The following is a 25015-nucleotide window of genomic DNA, read 5'->3' as shown; positions in this document are numbered from 1 at the left end:
GACATTTGGTCTTGTACCATGTTTTAAAGGTTTATTTCTTCATAATTTTTAAAAACATCTTTTTAGGTATACTTATTAGATATAAATACTAAAAAGATGTTAGTAAACACATATTTGTACTTCAGCAACTAAGATAAAATTGTCTTTGTGTAAAATTATTATGTATATAATCTCCTTTATTCGTAGGACAGTCCAGGGCATTACAGTATTTTATTTCCTCCTTCTGATATTGGTGGATTGTCATTTGTTCATAATGCTTATAATAAAAGTAATTTGATAACTATTCTTGCTTAATTGAAATGAACATAGTACATTAATTTTTTATCTAAATAAATGTTCTCTAGTGGAACATCTAATAAGTGATTGTTGGGCCCATTGTTAGTACTTTCGTTGGCAGATTTTATTATTATAATAACTCTGTACAGTGCTGTTCATGGTATTGACTTCTGAAAACCCATTTGGAAGTGAGTAGAATCTGAATTTTAACTTGACACTGGAAAGTAAAATGAAGAAAGTCAAAAAAATTAGTCTTTATATACCTTGAAATTAAGTTGCTGTAATGAACAAATTGATAATCTGATATGGACATTTCTTAAAATTAGTCTTGGTGGTCCATTGGAAGTTGCTATCAGTTAAGCTGTTATAATATGAAATTAAATGTTTCTCAGTGTATATATTCATATGATTTTAGATAGGGATCTTGCAAGATGAACAACAGATTCTTGGTGCAGCTATTCTTTTTTTTTTTTTTTTTTTTTTTTTCTTTTCTTTTTTTTAGACAGAGTTTTGCTCTCGTTACCCAGGCTGGAGTGCAATGGTGTGATCTTGGCTCACCGCAACCTCCACCTCCTGGGTTCAAGCAATTCTCCTGCCTCAGCCTCCCGAGTAGCTGGGACTACAGACGCACGCCACATGCCCAGCTAATTTTTGTATTTTTAGTATAGACGATTTCACCATGTTGACCGGGATGGTCTCAGTCTCTTGACCTTGTGATCCACCTGCCTCAGCCTCCCAAAGTGCTGGGATTATAGGCGTGAGCCACCATGCCTGGCCGGTGCAGCTATTCTTTAGACCACACAAAGTGATACCTTGAGTATAAAAATGTTAAATCATCACTGATCCTTATAATTTGAAGAAATCCCCCTAGTCAGCCAATTACCACTAAATGCATGATCATCTTTACAACATCTCCATTCACAATTCTATATCAATTTGATACATATTTTCTGTATGGTATTCTCTGTTTTTACCCCAGTATCTTTGTGTTTCTCTCTGGATGCTGTGACTTTTCTTCACTTTATTTTTGTCATTTTCATTTTTTTTCTACATCTTTGTTTTCTTCTTTCCATTAATTGGCAGTAACATGGAATTGAATAAAAGTCTTTTTTTTTTTCCAAAATTATTCTAAGTACCTATAATCTGTTTCCTTTCTTCTGAGGTAATAATATTAACTAGAGTTCTTTCGTTACATAAGTGTATTCAACTGCTGAGATTTGCTTTCAAATGATACGTCTCTTTATTCATAAAATGAAAATACCAGTTCTGTATCTTTGTGGCGTTGTACTTTTCAAAAATAGTCGATAGTGGAGTTGTGTTTCACTTTCTAGAATATTCTGGAAATAGTAGCACGGTCTTGTTAACTATAGAAAGATCTCTGAGTTAATTGTAAGCAAGAGCTAGGTGTAGTGACTCACACCTGTAATCCCAGCACTTTGGGAGGCCAAGACAGGCAGTTAGCTTGAGGCCAGGAGTTGGAGACCAGGCTGACCAACATGGCGAACCCAGTCTCTACTAAAAATAGAAAAATTAGCCAGGTATGGTGACAGGTGCCTGTAATCGTAGCTAATTGGGAGGCTGAGGCATGAGAATAGCTTGAAACCAGGAGGTGGAGGTTGCAGTGAGCCAAGATCACGCCACTGCACTCCAGCCTGGGTAACAGAGTGAGACTTCCATCTCAAAAAAAAAAAAAAAAATTGTAAACAAGGAAATTTTTCTTAAGGATTTGACACTAAATAGTTTATAGGTATTGGGCTAATTCTGTAGGTATGCATACGTTTAGGCACACAAATTTGGAGGCAGTACAAAGCATGTGGGAAGATAATTCTTTTGATCCAGATTGTTGTCTATAGGTAGAGCTTTGGCAATGTGAGTGCCTGTCAACTCTGGTATACAGATTTCCTGAAACAATTACGTATGCCTTCAGATGCATAAAATACAGAATTTGGAATACCATCATTGTGATAACTGAAAACTTAATCTCACATACCTTGGGAAGACTATAAATCTTAACATATGCCAAATCTCTCATATTAGAGATCAGAACCAAAAACCAAAATAGAAAATGATTTTTTTAAGGAATGTAAATTATTTTGCCTCTTATGTGAGATAACCACCCCTATATTGCTGAAAAATCTTACACTAATAAAGAAACGTACCTAAAGCTTTGGTGGTTTAGGAATTAAATTTGCATGATGTACTCTTCTGGGCAGATTATATATAGCCAGTAAGGAATCATAACAGATCAAGACTTATGTATTAGAGCCATATTCTAGCTAAGGATTCTGCTGCTGTAAGAATGTATGCCTTGTTCACTTACTCTAAGATTCTTCGTAGCCAATACATTTATTGAGGTAATTATCCTAAAATGAGTTGCCTGCAGAAAGACAGCAATAGAGTCATAGGTTGAGGCACAAGTTTTGGTGAACCTGAAAAGGAATAGCTAAGGTATGAACTGTCTTCACTGCAGACCCTGTAGCCTAAATTTGCACTTACAGCAGGAGCATTAAAATATATATCAAAAGTAGATTGAATTTTATACCGTTTATTTAGTGCCTACTATGTATTCATCCTCATAAGTATTGTATAAAATGTAGATGAGAATACTGGGGCTTGAAGAAATTAAGTATTTTTCCTAAATGTAATCAGCTGTCTGGTAAGTGGCACAGGTTGAACTGATTCTCAGATCTAACTGCAAAATAAATACCGAAAGGGTGAATAAAAAATTTTGTGCTGGAAGTTCACTTGAGTCACTGAACAAGCATGGATGCACAGGCATGATCTTACTTACAGTTTGTATCCCTGATTAAGGTCTCATGCTTGCGCATGTTAATTAATATCTTTAAGGAAGCTAATATGATTCAGGTACCCAAGAGCTATTTTATTTGCTTTTTCTTCCTTCTCCAGTAGACCTACCTGTGCTGAGTAGATGCCCGGTATCAGCCATTTAACAGTTCCAAGTTCCTTTTATTTTGTGTGATATCCAGCTACTGCCCTCTCTATCCCTTCCATCAAGACAGTTTCCTGATCAAAGGAAAATTATGACTACATTCAACTAAATCAGACTATAAATGGCAATCTTAACTCACCTCCTGATGTGATCACTGTTTTGTGCACTTATTTTTAGCTCTGTGTTCCTCTTGTTCTGTATCATGCTTTACGCTTTTAAGGCCTGGAAGGAAAGGCTAATGTTTTGTTTTATTTCATTCTTAGCACAACTTTGCATATAATTAGGAACTGAATAAATTTTATGATGACAGTGTTTTTTTTTTTTAAAGCCTGTAATTTATTAATTTGATTTTATTTCATTTGAATACCTTAACATTTAACCAGAGTGTTGGTTTGTTTTCATTCGTAGCTATACAAAATTATTTTCCTCATGGAATAATCTTGTCCAAATGAGGAAAAGTGGATATTCTTTTTTTTTTTTTTTTTTTTTTTTTTTGAGACGGAGTTTCGCTCTTGTTACCCAGGCTGGAGTGCAATGGCGCGATCTCGGCTCACCGCAACCTCCGCCTCCTGGGCTCAGGCAATTCTCCTGCCTCAGCCTCCTGAGTAGCTGGGATTACAGGCACGAGCCACAATGCCCAGCTAATTTTTTTGTATTTTTAGTAGAGACGGGGTTTCACCATGTTGACCAGGATGGTCTCGATCTCTCGACCTTGTGATCCACCCGCCTCGGCCTCCCAAAGTGCTGGGATTACAGGCTTGAGCCACCGCGCCCGGCCTTAAAACTGGATATTCTTAATACTTAACTCTTAGGTTAAAGAGATGATTTGATATATGACATAAAATTCTTTATATAATATATTATTGGTGCATTTACATCTCATTCATCATCTTACTCATCGTGTTTGATGACAACTGTGCCAGTTCTACTATACGTAACTAACTTGCTCTTCAGTTTTGTCACCTTCATTTTCAGTGAGGAGAAGTGTGTCTAGTAGTATGATTGATGAAGACTGAATGGTTGAACTTCGGAGCCTCATTGGACTCTGGTACAAGGCAGGATTAATTCCATTTCGAATTCCATGTTTCTTAAAAAATTTAGAGTTCTCTGCCATTGGATTCCGGAAGTAGATTTTACCAGAGTGTTTTCTAAGAGTTTTTACTGATTTTGTGGCCCGGTAATTGCAGGTGATATATCGGCCAAATGCATCCCGAAATGTCTTGTTGAAGAGGGTGTAGACCAAAGGATTCACTCCTGAGGAAACATAGCCTATCCACACAAATATCTCCAGGAGCATTTGGAGAGTAGTTTGGTTACAGGAATCACATAAAACTAAAGTTATATTTGTAATAAAGAAGGGACACCACATAAGCAAAAAGAGGAAAAACACAATTCCTAGGACTTTTGAGGCTCTCTGTTCATTGGAAATGGTCTGCACTGACTTTTTTCCAATTGTAGACATTCTTCGCATAAGTGTTTCATTACTTGAGTTGGGCAGAGCCTTGTCCTTCCGAGAACCATCCAGCATTGCCACCTTTTCAGGTGATGAGCAAGGTGTTTCATCCCTTTGGAAAACTGTAGACACGGTCAACCATGTTAGGCGTTGAGGTGGCTTGGTTTTGACCAAGTAAGCCTTCTTCTGTAAAGCATGGATAGTGAGAAAGTAGGTGACAATCATAATCGCAAGAGGTGTAAAGAAGGCAGCCAGTGAGCCAAAGAGCATGAAATTGCCAAAACGTTCCTTTGTCAGCACACAAGTGATATTGTTTGGGTTATCCACATCAGTCTCTATCCCTTTAACAGGGACAGGAATAGCAATGCCTAAGGAAGAGGAAAACAGGATAAACAGAGTCATTTTTATGACCTGTATGTAACTCTTAGATTAGATCCTTTTAGATTCATATCCTTATAACTTTATACTTGTTAGTGCATTATAATACATGGGACCCACAATGCGGGATTTGTCAAAGCATTCATCAGTGAAGATTTCACAAACAGAACCTAAGCCCCCCCCTCCCCCGCCACAAAGCTGTAGTGTATCCATGATATAGTGGCGAATGTCTTCATTTATTCTACATTTCTCATAATCTATTTTTGTTTTTTAAGCTATCTCAGATTAAGGAAGAGAAATTCAGAAGAGAAACCTCTTTTTTCTTAATATGCAGTGTAGTTGATCTGGAGGGACTTGAGTACATTTATTCAGTATCTTTGTTTTATCTTTGAGGTTACGGTTTCATTTAACAGTTTTACCTTTTGATTGTGTGAATGTCTTTTAATCCTTTCATCTAACTTCTTAGGGAAAACTAAAATTTATTTAAAGTACTACTTAAAAATTTGAGTGTGTGTGAATTGTGATGTTGAAGCCTGGGCCCAGTGGCTCACGCCTGTAATCTCAGCACTTTGGGAGGCCGTGGAGGGTGGATCCCTTGAGGTCAGGAGTTTGAGACTAGCGTGGATAACATGGCGAAACTCCATCTCTACTAAAAATACAACGAAAATTAGCCAGGCGTGGTGGCACATGCCTGTAGTCCCAGCTACTTGGGAGGTTAAGGTGAAAATCACTGGAACCCGGGAGGACAAGGTTGCAGTGAGCTGAGATCACACGACTGTCCTCCACGCTTAGCAACAGAGTGAGACTGTCTCAAAAAAAAAAAAAAGAATTCTTCTAGGACATAGGAAAGAAATAAACATCATGTTAATTTTCTGATCTTTAAATAGCGTGAAGTATCTAAATATAATGTTGCTTAGTGAAGTAGTTTATTAGAAAGACAAATAATACAAGGGTTAACTTGAATCTTTTTCCTTTGAAACAGCAGATAATTTTTTTTTTTTTTTTTTGAGACAGAGTTTCGCTCTCGTTACCCAGGCTGGAGTGCAATGGCGCGATCTCGGCTCACTGCAACCTCCGCCTCCTGGGTTCAGGCAATTCTCCTGCCTCAGCCTCCTGAGTAGCTGGGATTACAGGCATGCACCACCATGCCCAGCTAATTTTTTGTATTTTTAGTAGAGACGGGGTTTCACCATGTTGACCAGGATGGTCTCGATCTCTTGATCTCGTGATCCACCCGCCTCGGCCCCCCCAAAGTGCTGGGATTACAGGCTTGAGCCACTGCGCCCGGCCTGAAATGGCAGATAATTTTTAAATGTCTGAATTAATTGATCTTTAGAAACCTCTGGAATCCTTGTGTTGTTTTATGAATCAAAGAGCACCCCTCATCTACACACCCTTTTTATGGTAGCTGAAGATCCATTGACAAGAATATGTTTCTCAAACCCTTCCTAACAGAGGTCATTACTTTCTCTACTTTTCCTCATGTACACCACCAGAAAGAGGATTCTGTATGCTTGTTCTGCACCAGGGGTCATTATACTACAGTTTGACAGTCGTTGGCCCACATTGTATTTTTGTAAAAGTTTTATTGGCACACTGCCACTCCCATTTGTTAATAAGGTATTGTCTGTGGCTACTTTTGTTCTACCGCAGCAGACTGGAGAAGCTGTGATAGAAACCATGTATGCCCTGCAAGCCCAAAATATTTCCTGTCTTACCCTTCATAGAAGAAGTTTGCTGACCCCTGCTTTACCCTGTTACTTTCAGATCATCATCCCACTGTTTCTTTCTCCCCCAAAACACTTGGTTTTGAAGTTTATTTTATCTACTTATACTCTCTTCTCCATCCTGCTCTTCTATTAACCTCCACACGTTTGTTCATCTTTATTAGTGGCTTCAGTACCTGCTGTAGTCTTCTCTCTACTACTCCAGTGCCAACGTCTTCCACAACTTCATCCCATTAATGACTAAGACCTTAATTTTATATTTCTTGAACTCTTTCACTCTTATTTGCACTAAAGCCATCCACAGATCTACTTAAAATAATCCCATATCTAAGATTATGAACTGTAATACTTCCCTTCCTTGTCCTGCTACCCTTCACTCCTAGAGAACTTCTGTTTACTGTTATTTTTACCTCTAATTCATTCATTCATCTCAACTTTCACATTCTATTAATTTCTTCCCATCAAGGCTCACATTACCTTCCTATCCAGCTTGCTAGTCAATAACTGTAGAAGTTTTCACTGGTATTTTTTATGCCCTTACCCTGTTATATTATTATAGTTTCTGTTGCCCAGTATTAGCTAGGATAACTGTAAATCCAAAAGAAGAGAGTGAGCTCTCTTCAGCACTGTGTAGAATTTCAAAACCGAACTTATTGTCATCTGCATTTTCATTTTTTCAAAGTCCTAATTTGTGATTGGTTCTACAAGACAAAGTGCAAAGAGCATTGATCTTGGCCTTGGTGCTAAAAAGCTGTAAGTTCTTAAGCCAATCAATTAAAACCTCTAGGTTTCTTTTTTCTTACCTATAAAAGGAAGAAGTGGATTTCTAAATCTATATATTATGAGTCTTCCTTTGATTCCTTTTTTCTCCTGCACCACTCATCACTTTGTATTCGTGTAATTTGTTTATATATCTGCCTTTCTTGAGTGCAAAGATTGTTTTTTCTTGATCATCTGTGTATTCTTAGTACCTAGCACATTATAAACACTCAATAAAAATTTGGTCAATTTATAAATTGATGGTATCCCACCTTAATTTAGATACCATTTATACCAGCAGGCTGCTTACCTTATTAGCTTGATCATATTTCACAGTTTCAAATATTTTAATTCTTCTTAAGGATCCGTGTCTTTGATTTTTTTTCCCCCTTTCTCTGTCCTACTCTCCTACCCCACCCCAATATACACATACCTCACACTCTCCCTTTCCCTCTCCCTTGTTGCAGTGAGCTTACCAAATGTGAGTCATTTGGCATAAATGAATTATAGTTTTCCTCCTCTCCACTTCAAATTTTAATTGTCACCCATTGTGACAATTAAATGTTCCCTTTCTGGAGTTGCTTTTGGAGGACTGGTTCTACTCTGTCGGCCTCTGCCCACTAAACTAGGCTTTTCTGCTGTTTTCATATCTCTTCATTCTGAATAGACTTTTTATTGACCCTGCTTTCTTCCCACACCAGAGGAGTAACACAGCTTGCTTTTACCTCCAAACTTTTTCAGAGGTTCAGCCCTTATGTCATCATTTTAGAAATATAAAGGTCAATTTCATTGTTTTGCTTTCTTGCTGTTTTTGCCCCAGTGCTCCAACTCAGATTAGGGAGAAGTAATTTAAGTATTCCAGGTCTCTTAACTTTTTGCCTCTTTGAAATATTTTTAGAAGGAAGAAGTGAATCTGATGGTCAGATTATTGTGATTTTTGCAAATCTGTTTGTTTTTCTGATACTAACATGTAAGAGCTTTGAATGATTTATGCATACTTCATGATAAGTACAGCTTTGAATATTATAGATGAGTACAGGGCTATAAGACTATTTAGAAGAAAAAGGATTTCTTTTTATAAATCACCTCTGAACAACAGTATACCATGTTTTCTTTGCATCTCTCTTAAAACTTTCAATTAAACATATTCAAAACACATGCTGTGGCTCATGCCTATAATCCCAGCACTTTGGGAGGTTGGGGCGGCAGATCACCAGAGCTCAGGAGTTTGAGACCAGTCTGGGCAACATGACAAAACCCCATCTCTACCGAAAATACATAAATTAGCCAGGCGTAGTGATATGCGCCTGTAGTCCCAGCTATTTGGGAGGCTGAGGGAGGATGATCACTTGAGCCCAGGAAGTCAAGGCTGCAGTGAACCATGATTGTGCCACTGCACTCTAGCCTGGGTGACAAAGTGAGACCCTGTCTCCAAAAAAGGAACCAAAAAAACCACTTAAGCAGATATTTAACTGCCTTTCATCTGTACACATATGTACTGAAATGTTGGCTTCCAAGATGAATTTGTGTTCTTTGATAGCTGCCTACAAAATGTTTCAGTTGTTATTTTTGTATTTTTGTTATTTTGTTTTTTTTTCTTAATCTTTTAAAATGTGACTTAAGGTACATTTCATTTCTTGTTATTTTAATGTAGTTAAAGGATTCCAAATACTAGCTAGACCATAATTATCTGTTGGCAAGTATGAAAACTGTTCTCAAACTTAGTCTTTCTGCGTATAGAAATCCAAGCAGAAAGAAATCTCAATAAACACTGTGCAGATGGTTCTTTCTGAGGACATGAGTTTTGTTACTTTTCACACTTTTTACCAGTAGTATGGTTTAGAAGCCGTATGATAAATGCAGTGACATAAGGAGCTTATGTTAATACATCAGTAGGCTGCCTTGACCTCTCATTCTGAGTTTCGTTGCCTACCAGACCTGGTATTCTAGCCAAGTAGAACCAAAGACTTTGTATGCCACCCACACTCTAGCATTCTCTACGTACCTATTGAAATTAACCACACCACTGTAATCTTGATGAATGCAGTAGCCCGTGAGTTACATTGATTGGCCTGGATTGGCTTTTTGATGGCTATGTAACGATCCACTGAAATGGCACAGAGATGCATGATGGATGCAGTTGAAAAGAGAACGTCAAGAAATAACCAGGCAGGACATAGAACAAGTGGGAGGGGCCACATAGCCTCTGAAAGAAACAAAAACAAGACAAGCATTTTCTCCTATAAAATGGCAACCTTCAGTCTACAGTTTTTCAGGTGATATATCTTTTGTCTTTTTTGTTACTCATCTGAAATTTATAACTTAACCTCCATAAGATGATGCTTAACTTTGGATAATGGAGACAACATTAAATACAATATTTCTGTGGATGGTAACTCTTAAATACATTTTCTATTTTGTATAATTACACCCTTTTTCTAAGCAGCAGTTTAACATTTTTAGCATTTTTTTGACTGTTTGCTCTTTTGTCCATTTCATTTGTGATCTTTTTGAAATTTATGTAGTATTGTGACTAGAACTTAACTTTGATATTTAAATAAAATTTATTAAGTTGCTATTGTATAAAAAGAAAACATTTTACCATATAGAGGAAGTAGTATGACAAAAAGCATATTAGAATGGGAGTCTCTGTGGCGCCTGGGTTTTAGGCTCACTTCTAGCAATGACTAGCAGCAAGATCCTTGTTTATAGCATACTCTAGTTTGGTGAAATAGTGGAATGATTTTTGGCAGAAATGGTTTTCAAATAAAGATTGCAAAAGGAATGGCTTCAGATTATCTTGAAGAAAAGTAGATTGTTTCCCCTTTCATACTCTGTCATTCGCTCCAAGAACTGGAGATGTAATAATTAGTACAGACTTTTTGTTTAAAAAGAAAATCTCAGGGTCAGACATAGTACTTAATTTATTTAACAAAGTCTTACAAAACCCTGTGTACCTCATACAGTCTTAAGCACTTCAGAAACATTAACCTTAAAAAATTCTCAGGTTTGGATGTGATGCTGAATGTTCTTCATAATTTTCTAATAAATTTGCTTACATAGATGTTCATACATATGTGAATTTAATATGTTATACATTATATATACACCCACCACTTACATGTTTACAGTTTCAAAACAACTAAAATTTTATAATTCCCCTGAGAATATTTCCATTAGAGTCAAATTTAACTCTCGTAGAGAACAAATATCGTGCATGTGAGATTATCTAAGTCTCTTTTAGGATTAGATTGTTATATGTCCACTGATAAAATATAATCTACTTTTCTTCTGGCTGTTGTAAGTATATCTGACTTTGGCAGGTATAAAGTGATTGTCATAATTGAAGGAAAACCAGGATAATCATCTCAGGATTGCAGAACATCAAGAGACTCTTCTCTTATGAACTGTTTAAATTTAAGGAGCCTGGGGGTGGAGAGAGATTAAAATCTTAGAGCAAAAAAATACCATAATTTAAGGGCAGAGTTTTTAAATAGACTTGGCTGTATTATTTTCAAGCGTCAAGTGGGAGATTTTTTTTAAGTCAGGTAGGATTTCAGTGAAAAATATTTGGGCACTTCACAAAGTGTCCAAAAGGTATCAAAGCTGATACATCCACTTTTTGGTGCTTTCTGTTTCCATAGTTGGTAGGTGGCATTCTGAATAGGAATATTAAAATATTTCTTTCTAGGAACAAACTAACAAAATCAGCACAAACTTTTACTCAAAAAGAATAAATGGGGCTTAGTTCCATGTTCAGCAGCTTCTTAAAAAGGAATTAAAGCATCAGGTGGAAGGGGTCATTCATACTCTTCAGTAAATTGCTGTGAAGAAACTTCGCCTGCTTGTTGAATTGGGGGTAAAAGGGATAGAGGTGGTAAATTACAGATTTATTGAACTGGAAGGAACATTAAAGAGTATTGTTGATCTTGCAGATGAGTAAATTCAGGTATAATTAAGTCTGAATATAAGGGTAAGGAGGGGAGGCATTTATTAATCAAAATTTTAATATTATTTTAAAGTATTCTTTAGAACTGCCGCTCAGAGTTTGCTCTTAAGATTGAGAATGAGGATTGGCATTACCTGGGTACTTCTAAGATATGCAGGCTCTTGGGTCTCATCTCAGACCTACTGTATCAGACTCTGCAGTTAAACAAGGTTTCTAGGTGATTTGTATGTAAATTAACATTTGAGAAGCAGTGCTTTGGAAGACTTTCTAGGAAGGGTTGTGTCTGAGTCTTAAAAGATGCACCTAAGTTTGCTGTTGTAGTGTTATGGGCACTCGGAATGTCTCGTATAAAGGAACTAATGGGGGGCCTCTCAGAATAAACGAAGGCAGAGAAACTGGTGTTTGGAGAAAATCTAATCAACTGGATTTTCTCCCTCTTAGCTGTAGCATTCAGATTTTCTGTCATTTAGTGGAAAAGGACCTTGGACACAGGCAACTTTAAAGCAAACTAACAGTCTGAGTGAAAAGAATCATCATAGAGTTTGCAGTGGAAACTAAAGTGATAGTACATTCTAAACTGACCCGAAGTTCTAGATTTAGGACTGTAAGTAGGGTGGTAGAAAAATTCTCGTCTAGAGCTATAATCAGAGGTACTGAGGATTTAAAAGGCAGGTAATTCTTGTGTTGTATCTTAAGGATTAAAGATTTAAAAGGCAGATAATTACTTTGTTGTATCTTAGGTTTAAAAGGCAGGTAATTACTGTGTTGTATCTTAGGTTTCCTTCCTTTAAGTCCATGCTCTCTCTGTAACATCTTAAAATAGTTTGCCAACTATTTAAACCTGTCTATTTAGCTATTCTAATTATGGATTGTACTTCTGAAGATTAAGGCTTGGAAAATTTTAGTCATAAATCTAGTAGCCATAAGCAGTAAGTCATAAGAAAACTCTTATATAAAAAGTACCTGTCTTTGGAATTTGATCATCTGATCCATATACTCCAATTGTGGGCTAAAGCTTTTTTGCTGCTGATTTAAGTAAGCCTATCAAGCCCGGTTAGCCTCACTTTAAACAGAAAGAATTTATAAACTCATTCTCACTTAAAATTTTATTACAGTCAGTGCTTTATTGTTAACAGAAATACTGAGATGTGATAGAGAATTTTCTTTAAGAAAGAATGAGACTGAAATTAAAGATTAAGAGATGAATCTTTACAATTCCAAGCCTTTCTGATTTCAAGTTTCATGAACCACTGGTGCATAGTTTTTATGAAACTAACATAAAAGAAAAAAACTGCATTAAATTAATAGAAACCCTATATACAATGCAAAAAAGAAAAAAAAGGCTTTTGCAAATGCCTAATAGATTTGGGTAATCTAAGAATTTATAGACATTAAAAACAGTTCTAGACACGCTTGTTTTATACTTTTTCTAATGTAGAGACTCATTCTAAAACTTAGTATTAGTTTGGTTAGCTCAAAATCAGAAAAGTTTCTTTCTATTTAGAATAACAATTAAAGGTTAAGTTGGTATGGTGAAATACTTTATTTCAAAACTTTTATGTTTTTATTAGGAGTTTTGGCTTTAAGAATTTATAATTACATTTATTTGTTATAGTGTATTCTGTCCAATATATTTTCACAATGACTCAAGACATTTAAAGTTTGAAATAACCAAGTGAACATATTTAAATAGAAAGAAGAAAGAAAGAAATGTGTATTTAAGAGTCAGTCTGAGGGAAATAAGTTACCAGGTTCTTGAACTGAATTAATTACTGTTCTTCTAGGGCTCTAAATTAGACTCGTTAAAATTAAGAAAGAATAATGGCATTTCTATGAATGCCTGAAATAATTACAGACTGAATATTAAGGCAACAAAACAAGTCCTAGGTGGATCTTGGCTTATAGACAATTGTTTAATTATCTAAATATACATAGCACAATATTTTATTGTTTAAAATTAAGACTACACTTTAAATATTGCCATACATAAGTGATAGTGGGAATTGTTATCCAGTTATATAAATTTTTATTTGTCTCCCAGACAAGGTTCAGCAACTTCATAAGTGTGGGACTAGGTCTAATATCTTCCACAGAAAAGAGATCTTGTGGTCATCTGAAGGATTTGTACAAGTGTAGGTTGACTCTTAAGTATTCCTTTCCACTTAATATGAAATACAAGTTTAACTGAAAAGAATACTGAGTTCTGCTGTGTCCTCAGGGGGAAAAAATATTCTGTGTCCTCTTAACAGTTACATGGGGTTATTTAAGATATAATGTTAGTTCAGTATGCCAAATATGACAGTTTTGGCTGGTCAACTTTCTCATTGGCATTTGAGAAAGCAGAGTAATAGAGGTTAAGAGTGTGAATTCTAGAATCAGTCCTCCTGGGTTTAAATCATGTCTCTGCCAATTACTTTGTAATCTTGAACAGATTACTTATCACTTTATTTCTCTGTCCTCTGTAAAATGAGGATAATAGTACCTGTTTTATAGGATTGCTTTATTAGGGTTTTTATGGATGACAGTTAAATACATGTGAAGTGTTTAGAACAGTTCCTGGCAAAAAGAAAACACTCAAATGTTAATGCTTATTACTATTGTTTAACAGAAACTAGCGAACTAACAACCATGAAAATACTCCTGCATAGAAACAATAAGCCAAATCATCAGTATAAAATTATTGTGTTTGTCTTTCTCCCTACTGTAGCAAAAGTGCATGCATCTGATTCAGCTTAAAACTTTAAGCTGTATTTTCAAGGAGTGTAGGAGGATGGGCTGAGAACATGTTTAACTCTATTTAACTTTGGATTAAATTTGTCATAAAAGTGTGTTTTTTACTAACGTTGAATTTAACTGCTGTTTGTTTTATATATGGCACAGGAAAATAACCTGTATGCATTGCAGTTGTGCCATGCCTGGATTTTTTGTTTGGTTTTGGTATTTTCTTGGTGGTTTTTGCTTTCTTTCAAATTTGTAAAACAAAACAAAACAAAAACCTGAGGATTTTTACCAGAAACTCCATGTCTTGGTAGGTAGACTTATTTTATCTGAAACCTGCTTAAAGTTTCCTTCAGGGAACTTTTTAGTTTGGAAAGTCAAGTTACACCATTTGTCCAGAAAATAACTAGCATCAATCCATAAATCTAGGATATAAAATAATTTCCTTTGGAGTATGGAAAAGACTGTTTTTAAAGGCATTCCAAGAGGGCTGTGCCTATAGAGTTTACAGAGATACTCAGTTCATGAACTTAATGCAGCAGGATGAATCATAAATAGTTCTTATGTCCAAAAAAAACTTAATTTTCAAATATACATTTATCTCAGAAATTCTAATGCTTCTGTCTTTATCTTCCAGAAAAGAAAGACATAGTTCAGTTCAAATTACTGTTTAAAAGTTTGTTTTGTTTTTTCCGTCTTTTTTTTACTACATTTGAGCATATGAGTTATCTGGGGGTTCTATATCTAATATGATAGTGTTTTAAATGTTTCAAGCAACTTAATACACAGTTTTTTTCTGGTTTTTTTAATTTCCTCTTTACAACAAGAAGCACCTTTAATTAATTGCTTTTTCCCACCATTTCAGAATTCGGTAGACTTAACATTTTACTGCATATGTGAATAACTGCCTTTTTTCTCTTACTGCTATACATTTGTTTCATCTCTGATTAGACTTACATCTCAACTAAATCACATTTAATTTGCATGCAGCACTCTACCAATTACTATTGGTGTTTATAAAATGCTAGGCCCTGCTTGATAAGGTGATTGAACTCTAAGATAGCAAGTGACTTGCTTGATAAAATACAGGAGAACCAAGATTCAAACCCTGGGGTGTCTTGCTCCAAACAGCAGTCTTGCAGTCATTATATATACTCTCTGTCACTTATACCACAGATACTGTTTCAACTTATAGATCATGAGGCATCAATTAAAACATAAGTTATAGCCCAGTGCAGTGGGTCACACCTGTAGTCTTAACACTTTGGGAAGCCAAGGCATGTAGATCACCTGAGGTCAGGAGTTTGAGACAATCCTGGCCAATGTGGCAAAACCCCATCTCTACTAAAAATACAAAACTTAGCCGGGCGTGGTTGTGTATGCCTGTAGTCCAAGCTACTCAAGAGGCTAAGGCAGGAGAATCGCTTGAACTTGGAAGGCGGCGGTTGCAGTTAGCCAAGATCATAGCCATCCCTACAGTCTGGGCAACAGAGCGAGACTGCATTTCAAAAACAAAAAAATTATAAATAAACCAGTAATGCCCAGTGGATTACCAGATGCCATATTTTCCCCTACTACTTTCTGGTTTTTGTTTCGTTTTGTTTTGTTTTTGAGATGGAGTCTTGCTCTGTTACCCAGGCTGGAGTGCAGTGGCACGATCTCAGCTCACTGCAGCCTCCGCCTCCCAGTTCAAGTGATTCTCCTGCCTCAGCCTCCCAAGTAGCTGGGACTAGAGGTGTGTGCCACTACACCTGGCTAATTTTTGTATTTTTAGTAAAGACAGGTTTTTGCCATGTTGGCCAGGCTGGTCTTGACTCCTGACCTCAGGTGAGCCACTGTGCCCAGCCTGGCCTCCCTTGTTACTTTTTAAATTACTTATAAAATGAAAGAAAGAAAGGTTCAGAGAAGCTCTTAAATGGTGAACATCGTGTCTTTTTTATATCAGCATTAAGATGTTGTTTTCTTGCTCAAGTATTTCTAACAGGTATCTTTAATCCTTATATTATAATCTGTTGACTTATGATCATGGATTTCTGAATTATGGACAAGACAATAAAAAACTAGAACAGTAAAGATCATCAAGGCCAGTGCTCCCAGATAGGAGGAAATGGCAGAAAAAATTGACCTAGCACAACTCATTTGAAAGACAATGTTGTGCCTGAGTTGTCATAATCTTGGCAAAATAGGAATTCAAACAATGTATTATTAAATATTATACAGATCAGTGGTTGAATAAAATCTCTCTCAGTATAAGGGCACAGGAGCCACTATTACATTTTACTGCTCTTGTTTTTAAAATTTTGTTTTCTAAAAAAATATATAAAAAAATAAAATTTCATTTTCTTAGAATACTAGCTAGTATAAAATTTTTGTGTTGCTTTCATTGAATTTCCTTGAGATGGCTAAAATTATTTCTCATAGTGATAATCTTTTATGATAAAACCCAGAATACTTGTTTGTACAAACTTTAGAAGTCCTGAAGACTACCACTACAATAAGAGTGAAATCAAGTCTAATTCTGCCTCTTAAAGTTATCAGATGTTCTTATAAATGCATTTGTTTAGAAATATCTTAGTGTTCATTGATTTGTAAAAAGTTTAAGATTATAAAAAATATCTTAGTATTTGAAGTCAGGTTTCCATTTGTAATACATGTAGTTCCCAATTTATGAATTCATCCTTTGAAGCTTGTTAGAGAGCCACATGTGTTTTTTTCCTACTTTTTTTTTCATAGAAATTGAATTATGCTTTAGATAAATAATGCAATAATGTATTAGATAGTGGTTCCCAGATTTGTTCATTTTTGACAAATCTACAAACCCTACTATACAACTTAATTCTGATAGTAAAAATGTTTGGGGATATAAAAGATTTTATTTTGTAATTAGAAATTAATGAACATGAGCCAGGCATAGTGGCATGTGCCTATAATCCTAGCTACTTGAGAGGCTGAGGCCAGATGATAGCTTGAACCCAAGGAGTTTGAGGCTAGCCCAGGCAACATAGCAAGACCCCATCTCTATTAAAATAAATAAAAATAAATTTAAAAATTAACAAACATTTGGAAGAGTGAAATACTATTAAAGTGTATATCAATTAAGACATAAATATGAAGACATTTTACGTATTTTATGTTAACATAGGTTGGGTTTTCTACTAGTTGTATTGTTAAGAATATCTTGGGGTACCAACATTTTAAATATACATTTAAAATTTTCGGCTGCTGGATACCCATTTTTCTATAGAATACATAAAATTATCTTTGTTATCTGTTTTGGTATATTGTTAACTCACTTTAATACTATGGAACTTTGCCTTTTAAGATTCCTTAACTTTTTCTGATAATTTAAGTACTTAACAATAGTACTTTGCATATAATAGATGTTTGATATTTATGGGCTCAAAGATTTTAAAGCTAAAATTCACTTCTTCATAATTCTTTCAATTTCATGTATTCAACAACATTAAATTTTATGGTAGTCTGAAATAAGCATTTTGACATTTTCTTTATGACAAGCAAAGCACAATTTAAAGAGTATGATTTTACATCTTAAGCTACTATTAATGTATGTGGAGATGAGGGCTGGAATCATATGCGTGTACAATCTATCAAATATGCACATATATTTCTACATAGTTCTTTTAAGCTTTATTCAGAATTAAGGTTCTTTATGTTCTCTATTATAGCAAGATTTCTTTTTTTTTTTTTTTTTTTTTTTTTTTTTTTTTTTTTTTTTGCCCAACTGCAACTGTCTTGATAGAGTTATATATAGTAAGATTTCTTAATTATTCTCCATGGTTTCATTTAGCATTAGATTACTCAAAAGATTACAAATTTATAAAAGAGAGGGATATAGAAAAACTGTTAATGATTGGAAAGTCTAATTAAAGCAGTAGAACCTTACTCATTACTGCTAGTTCTGCCACATATTTTTCTTGATTTATTTTAAAGCCCAGGTAAATGTTGAGTTAAAATGGAAGGTTTAAACCTGGTACCATCTGATGATAATTTTAGATATCCTTCTGTTATTACTTATAAAATTGTAATATATAAGACCTGGGTATAATAGTTGGAATAGCAGGGATTTTTCTACCTTCTAATATGGATTGTAGTTTAATAAATTTTATTTCTATAATTTAAAATATTTTCATCTTCATATAAGTAAATCTAAGAAACCGTATCTGCCACAAATAATCATTTTTTTAGGCAGTTTATGAATGAATATCAGTTTACATCAAGCATTGAATAAGTTACATATCCTCTTAATGCTGATTCCAAGGGTCTAGAAGCCCTCATAATTCATCAGCAGAACTATTTGTGTTTAGCCAAATTTTATAACTAGAGATGATATGCATAAATCTGAAACTACTTATATTTATTTTATTATTCTTTTTTATTATAACAAACTAAGATTTCAGTGTCAAACTATATTTTTTATTATCGCAATAACTAGGTTTTAATCCACTTACTTAGAGGTCTATCACGAACACAGATGGCCATATATAATAAAAAAAGTTAAATAGATGAGTCATCTCTTTGGACACTCTGAGCCAAACCATTTTCTTTAGCAACTAAACATAATTTTTCTTAACATGACACATAAGTAGGAATTGTATTCAAGTTTATAATACACAAACATTAAGAGATATAACAAGAGTTTTTTAACAATTCCAATTTTAAACTGGGGCTTAGTGATTTAAATTGGGTTTAAGTGTTTATTTAGTGATTCAAAGACCTTATCATTAACCCAGCACATATCTGTCCCAGAAGTGTCCTAGTTACTGCTTTAAGGAAAAGTTATCAATGTAGAAAGTTAAAGTATAGGCCCATTCACTATAATTTGTAGATAATACATTCAGAATCCATAAATATTACTAACTTGAATGACTTTTTAAATGATTTTATTAGATGGCTTAGGAGGGAGTAAAATTGTTTGCAAAAAACTATTTTTTTGTCCTTTAAAACTGATGATCAGGCCGGGCGCGGTGGCTCAAGCCTGTAATCCCAGCACTTTGGGAGACCGAGGCGGGTGGATCACGAGGTCAAGAGATCGAGACCATCCTGGTCAACATGGTGAAACCCCGTCTCTACTAAAAATACAAAAAATCAGCTGGGCATGGTGGCGTGTGCCTGTAATCCCAGCTACTCAGGAGGCCGAGGCAGGAGAATTGCCTGAACCCAGGAGGCGGAGGTTGCGGTGAGCCGAGATCGCGCCATTGCACTCCAGCCTGGGTAACAAGAGCGAAACTCCGTCTCAAAAAAAAAAAAAAAAAAAAAAAACTGATGATCAACCATAGAAAATGATGTAAAACAAGTGACTGTTTACTTGCCGTATCTTTAAATAGTCCAAGTTCATCTTTTATTTCAAGAAAAATAAAGATTCAATGAGTGTCCAGTTCTCTAATAGCATATCATAGTTCTGTGGTTTGATGGCACAAACAAGTGAAATACTTACCAAACATTATTGTCAAGAGGGCAATTGGCATCACAAACAATCCAACCAGCAAATCAGCCACCGCCAAGGACATTAGAAAGTAATTAGTAGCATACTGCAGCTTTTTCTCCAGTGAAACAGCCAGAATAACAAGGGTATTTCCACCAATTGTGGGTATTATCACCATGAGTATCAGAAGAGCTGCCCAGTGCAGTTTATTTCCCTGTTCCTCAACAATCTGTTTCATTTCTTCTGGTATTGATTCTGTCTGTAATCCAGACCAGTTAGAAGAGATAAAGTGAACAAAGGTGCTCTGCAAAATGTGCTCAGGAATTGTGCTTTGAAGTTCAGACACTCTATAAGAGAGAGCCATTTGCTGTTTTTCTGTGATTCAGTGTCGTTCCAAACAGTGGTCAGCATGGTCAGTAGCTAAGCTGGTCATCTGTTTTTAAACATAGTACCCAGACAAACACTCAAAACCAAAGATGACACCTTCCTTTAAAAATGAGCACGTGAACATATCTGTCCATGTGTATAGGTAAGATCTCCAAGTATTTAATATTTTCTGGAGGCTTAAATTTTGGAAGGCTCTGAAAGAAACTGATAGCTATGAAAAAAAATAGGAGTTTGTTTTTTTTATTTAAGTTTCTCTCTTTTTCTGCCATAGTTGTAGAGACGTGTTTGAACTTGCATGCCAGAGAGGTTCCCCTAGATACAAAATACACAGATTGCAGTATTTTATTCATTTCTGAAAGTGGTAAAAACACTTGATAGCCCTTCCCTTCTTAGTAAGTCTGTTGTGCATTTGTGTCACTGCAGCCAATTCTCCAAAAATACTATATTTCTGATGTTCCTCAGTTAATAAAACAGAAGACACATTAAATTTTTCAATGGTTATAATAAAAAAGTGTTTCCTTACTCTTGAATGTCTTTTTACCTTTATTTACAGAATAGAAAAGTCGAAACACAATAGTTCAGAATAGAACTTTCTGTATGCACTGGCCACCCACCTAGAAACACTCCAAGCCCAACAATGGTCTAAATAAACAATTTACCAGCTAGGAATCCTTATATGTAATTGGCTTTGTCTGATCAGGTTTGTGAGTACTAATATAAATGCCATTTTAGATTTCCTTTAGTTTGAGAGAAGGAAAAAAATAGGCATTACTGGGATTCAAATAATTGTTCTTAGTAATTTCATCTCTCATGGTATGTTTTTGCAACAAATTTGTTCTAGATTTAATCACTAAATTTGCCAAATTCAAACGAACTCTTTTTTCCTTATAAGTAGTGTTTTGTTTTTTTTTTTTCTTTAACCTTCCCATTTGCCTTGAGAAGAAAGGGAAACCAAAAGGAAGATTAAACCATTTATTTATTCATCAAATGTACAAATCACGTTTTTAAAAACTCTCCCTTAGCATTAGTAAATTTTTCATTTTGATTTTTAAACCACTGAATAGAAATGAAAGATTATGATACCAGCGTTCTTGAAACTTAAGAAAAAGGAAACTAAAGACCTTTAGATTAATTCCGTATGTATTTGTTAAATACTTACCTCTGGTTTTGTTGTTACCTTCCCGAGCATGTCATCTTATCCGTTCAGTAGACTTGCTGGCTGCTGTGCCTGAAGTCCTCCTCCCATGGACTTACTCTGAGCCTCCAGCACAGGCAGTTGAAAGCAGTGAAGCAAATAACGTTGTATAGCTGCGAGCATGCCAAGGAAGTTATTTCCTCTTTTGATACATTCATTTTTAGAGAGTAGCAGCATTCATTGTGATGCATAAAACCACTGTTAAGTGTGTTAAACCAGTTCATGACCCTTATTCAAGTTACATTTTTAAGAGCTCTCTTTAATATTTAGAGGGACTGTAATAAACTCGATCATTTTAGCTTAAGATAGTTTTTTTGGGATTGCACCTGAGCTGTTTTTCCCATTTAAGAAAAAATAAGATATAATCTATCTATTCTAGATGTTTCATTCTATGAAGATTCTGGTCTTTTAGCCTATAGTGATTTCTATAGTTGTAATTTGTAACAGTGAAACAAGGTTCTTATCTAGCTTTTCTGCCTTTGCTGTGGAACACCATTAATTTGCTCTGGTTGCAACCTTATATAGAAGAGCACAGAAAGGCCTGAATTCTACATGTATACATAGGTTTTAGCAGAAACTTTTTTACTGCTTATTTTTAAACAGAAGATCTGGATTTAGGAGTGATTCACAGCTTTTTTTCCCCCGTAGATTTTACATTGGAGAAAATGTAAGTATTGAAAATACAGTTTTGCCTTATTTCAGAAAATTGGTGTTTAGATCTTAACAGTTACGCTATTTTAGCCAGGTGTGGTGGCTCGTGCCTATAATCCTAGCACTTTGGGAAGCCAAGGTGGGTGGATCACCTGAGGTCAGGAGTTCAAGACCAGCCTGGCCATCATGGTGAAACCCCATCTTTAAAATAAAAAAAAAAGTTACACTATTTAAGTTTTCTCTAAATAGTAAGACTAGCTTAGTATTAGAACTTCAGCATTCTCAAGGTTTCCTTTTAAAAGATCATTGTAGATGACTTTTTAAATTAATTACTTATAAATCAGTGATGGCATTTGTGCCCTTTTCTTGTCTCAAATTTGTATTACTTTGCTCTTGTTAAATGTTATTGGAAAATACTTAGTTCATTTTAGCTCTACTGAGCACTTCAGATTTTACTCAGTATTTGCTTTTTTTGAAACTCAAAATTTACTATATTAGGAAAAATATTTGTAAAGAATTCTAGATGAAAAGAAATGAAATTATATTCAAGAGAAATCAGATGTTTTCTAATGTACCAGAATTTCTAGTCAGGAATATGAAAATCTTTTAAGGCAAGGTTTGGTGGCTCATGCTTGTAATCCCAGCACTTTGGGAGACAAAGACAGGTGGATTCCTTGAGTCTAGGAGTTAGAATCCAGCTTGGGCAACATGGCAAAACCCTGTCTCTACAAAAAACACAAAAATTAGCAGGGCATGGTGGTGCACGCCTGTAGTCCTAGCTACTGGGCAGCAGCAGAAGGGTCGAGGGTAGGGGGAGACCTGAGGTGGGAGGATTGCTTGAACCTGGGGGAGGTCAAGGCTACAGTGCATCAAGATTGCACCACTGTGCTCCAGCTTGAGCTGAAAGAATGAAACCCTGTCTCCCAAAAAAAAAAAAAAAGAAAGAAAGAAAGAAAAGAAAGTATTTAAAAATACTGCTTAGTTCTGAGTTACACTTTGACATCTGTGCTTATGAAGGGAGGTGGGGTTTGCAAAACAAGTAATGTCAGATTGCAAATAGCAGCACCATTATATCCAGTGAAAAGACTTGTGTAAAATAAGCCTTTATTGATTTGTTTGTAGCTAAAATTTTTTAAATATTAAGTATATTATAAAAATGCAATCACTATTGTACTCTGCCAAATCCTTTCACATTCACTCATTTTTTTCCCCTCAATTTATAAAAGTAAGATTGGTACTTGGATTTTTTTTTTTTTTTTTTTTTGGCATTTTTAAATCTGTTTAATGGCTAAGTTGTTTTAATGACTAAGGAACATAACTAGTTAGAACAGCTACTTGTTTGTCAATCTCAGGTTATGTGAAGCTAGCTGAGAGTCAAGAAGAAAGCAGGATGATAATAAATAGGCCAGGCGCAGTGGCTCACATCTGTAATCCCAACACTTAAGGAGGCCAAGGCAGGCAGATCACCTGAAGTCAGGAGTTCGAGACCAGCCTGACAAACATAGAGAAATGCCGTCTGTACTGAAAATACAAAATGAGCCAGGCGTGGTGGCACATGCCTGTAATCCGAGCTACTCAGGAGGCTGAGGCGGGATAATCGCTTGAACCTGGGAGGGAGAGGTTGCGGTGAGCCAAGTTCACACCACTGCATTCCAACCTGGGCAAAAAGAGCGAAACTTGATCTCAAAATAATAATAGTAATAAATGATTATATAGAAGGATAATTGAGTCTCAGCAAATAACTGAACCAGTACTCTAAAACACTAAACACTCTAAGTAGAAAGTAGCCTCTAAGTCCCCACTTCATATATTTTTGCTTTCCACATACATACACGCATGCACACACACACACACACACAACAGAGAGACGTTTAAACACACACAAAACTTCGACTCACCCCGTTCTTTCATGAAAATAACCTTATGGTGATAAATGTAGATAATACAAAACAATGTTGAATGATAAATTCACTTGAGATAATTTTAATAAACATGTTTTTCTGCCTACTCCAGATTTGAGTAACAAGTTAAAAGGTAGACAAGCACTTTGGTAATAGCAAGTAGGGTCAACTGAAACAAACAAAAAACAATAATTTAAATGTATAAACATGTAGGTCTACTCAAAGTAGAAACTTGTAGCTCTTTTCTTTTTTTTTTCCTTTTCTTTTTTTTAAAGACAGTCTCTCGCTGTCTCGCCCAGGCTGGAGCACATTGGCACAATTTCTGCAACTTCTGCCTCCCAAATTCAAGCATTTCTCCTGCCTCAGCCTCTCCAGCAGCTGGGATTACAGCCACCTGCCACCATGCCCAGCTAATTTTTATGTTTTTAGTAGAGACAGGGTTTTGCCATGTTGGCCAGGCTGGTCTCAAACTCTTGACCTCAAGTGATCGCCTGCCTTGGCCTCCCAAGTGCTGGTATTATAGGCGTGAGCCACCGCACCCGACCTCCTTCCACAGCTTTTTATGTGGCATAATGATGGATAGCATCGTGGTGATTTCTATGTACTTAAGAAAAGACTAGATCATTATTCATTCACCCTATGTTTTAGATGCCAATAAATGTGACATGAATTTTTTAAAGATTTCTATGCAAATAATAAATATAAAAGTATGATTCTTTATGGTAGAGTGAGGTTTCTAATATCTGGAAACTTCAGGTATTTCCTTTCCCAAAAACTTCTGATAAAGTAACTTTTACTGAAGTAACTTCAAGGTTAAACTCAGCCTTTAATCCAGCAATAACCAACAAAAAACCTAATTGGCACATTTTTTCTAAGATAATTGAATTTTCTCCCTGATGTCTTTTAAATTTATTGAACAGATTCTATCTTTGACCAAAAAGGGCAGCCTAATATCCCTTACAGGCCTAGGAAAACAGCTTAAATATCAGCCAAGAAAATTTTTTTATCTCTCAGTAATAATACCTGTTAAACTGTAACCATTAAGGAATGTTTAACATGATAGGGATTGTATACGTTACATCTTCATTTATGAAGTATTTACTAAGTGCCATATACTCATGGAGATACATTAAACCAGTCTTCTCTTGTCTTTAAAGACACCCCATCTGGATTATCTTTGCTATAGAATCTCTTCTGACTCTTATTACTCTCCCTTAATATGCATATT

The 25015-nt window shown here is 35.4% G+C and overlaps 2 protein-coding genes across 5 annotated transcripts in view; one reads left to right on the top strand and one right to left on the bottom strand.

Moving 5' to 3' along the window:
* Nucleotides 1–25015, top strand: part of PSMD1 (proteasome 26S subunit, non-ATPase 1) — a 117362-nt gene that overhangs the window by 41835 nt on the left and 50512 nt on the right. The gene's annotated exons all lie outside the window — the stretch shown is intronic.
* Nucleotides 1933–21390, bottom strand: HTR2B (5-hydroxytryptamine receptor 2B). 4 transcript variants are annotated; one of them, XM_010341154.3, is made up of 4 exons: nucleotides 21200–21390; nucleotides 19666–20352; nucleotides 9549–9749; nucleotides 1955–5047 (listed from the first exon to the last, which is right to left on the bottom strand). In XM_010341154.3, exons 2-4 carry the CDS (start codon nucleotides 20015–20017, stop codon nucleotides 4155–4157), a joined length of 1446 nt encoding a protein of 481 aa, XP_010339456.1. In that variant the 5' UTR covers nucleotides 20018–20352; nucleotides 21200–21390; the 3' UTR covers nucleotides 1955–4154. The 4 variants fall into 4 exon arrangements, with proteins under 4 accessions (XP_074254965.1, XP_010339456.1, XP_074254964.1 ...); XM_010341155.3 differs by having other exon boundaries at nucleotides 1958–5047; nucleotides 19666–19912; nucleotides 21200–21389; XM_074398863.1 differs by lacking the exon at nucleotides 21200–21390 and having other exon boundaries at nucleotides 19666–20638.

This window comes from Saimiri boliviensis, chromosome 5, assembly GCF_048565385.1.
Source record: "Saimiri boliviensis isolate mSaiBol1 chromosome 5, mSaiBol1.pri, whole genome shotgun sequence".
Classification (NCBI taxonomy): Eukaryota; Metazoa; Chordata; class Mammalia; order Primates; family Cebidae; genus Saimiri; species Saimiri boliviensis.
This window is presented reverse-complemented; position numbering and strand designations above follow the sequence as displayed.

Bases quoted from the DNA above. Each gene is read 5' to 3' on its own strand.
- HTR2B (XM_010341154.3), bottom strand. From the start codon at position 20,017: ATGGCTCTCTCTTATAGAGTGTCTGAACTTCAAAGCACAATTCCTGAG. The intron at 9,750-19,665 runs GTAAGTATTTCA...TGTTTCTTTCAG, and splicing joins CCTCTTGACAATAATGTTTG to AGGCTATGTGGCCCCTCCCA. The intron at 5,048-9,548 runs GTACGTAGAGAA...CCTCTTCCTTAG, and splicing joins GGTGTGGTTAATTTCAATAG to GCATTGCTATTCCTGTCCCT.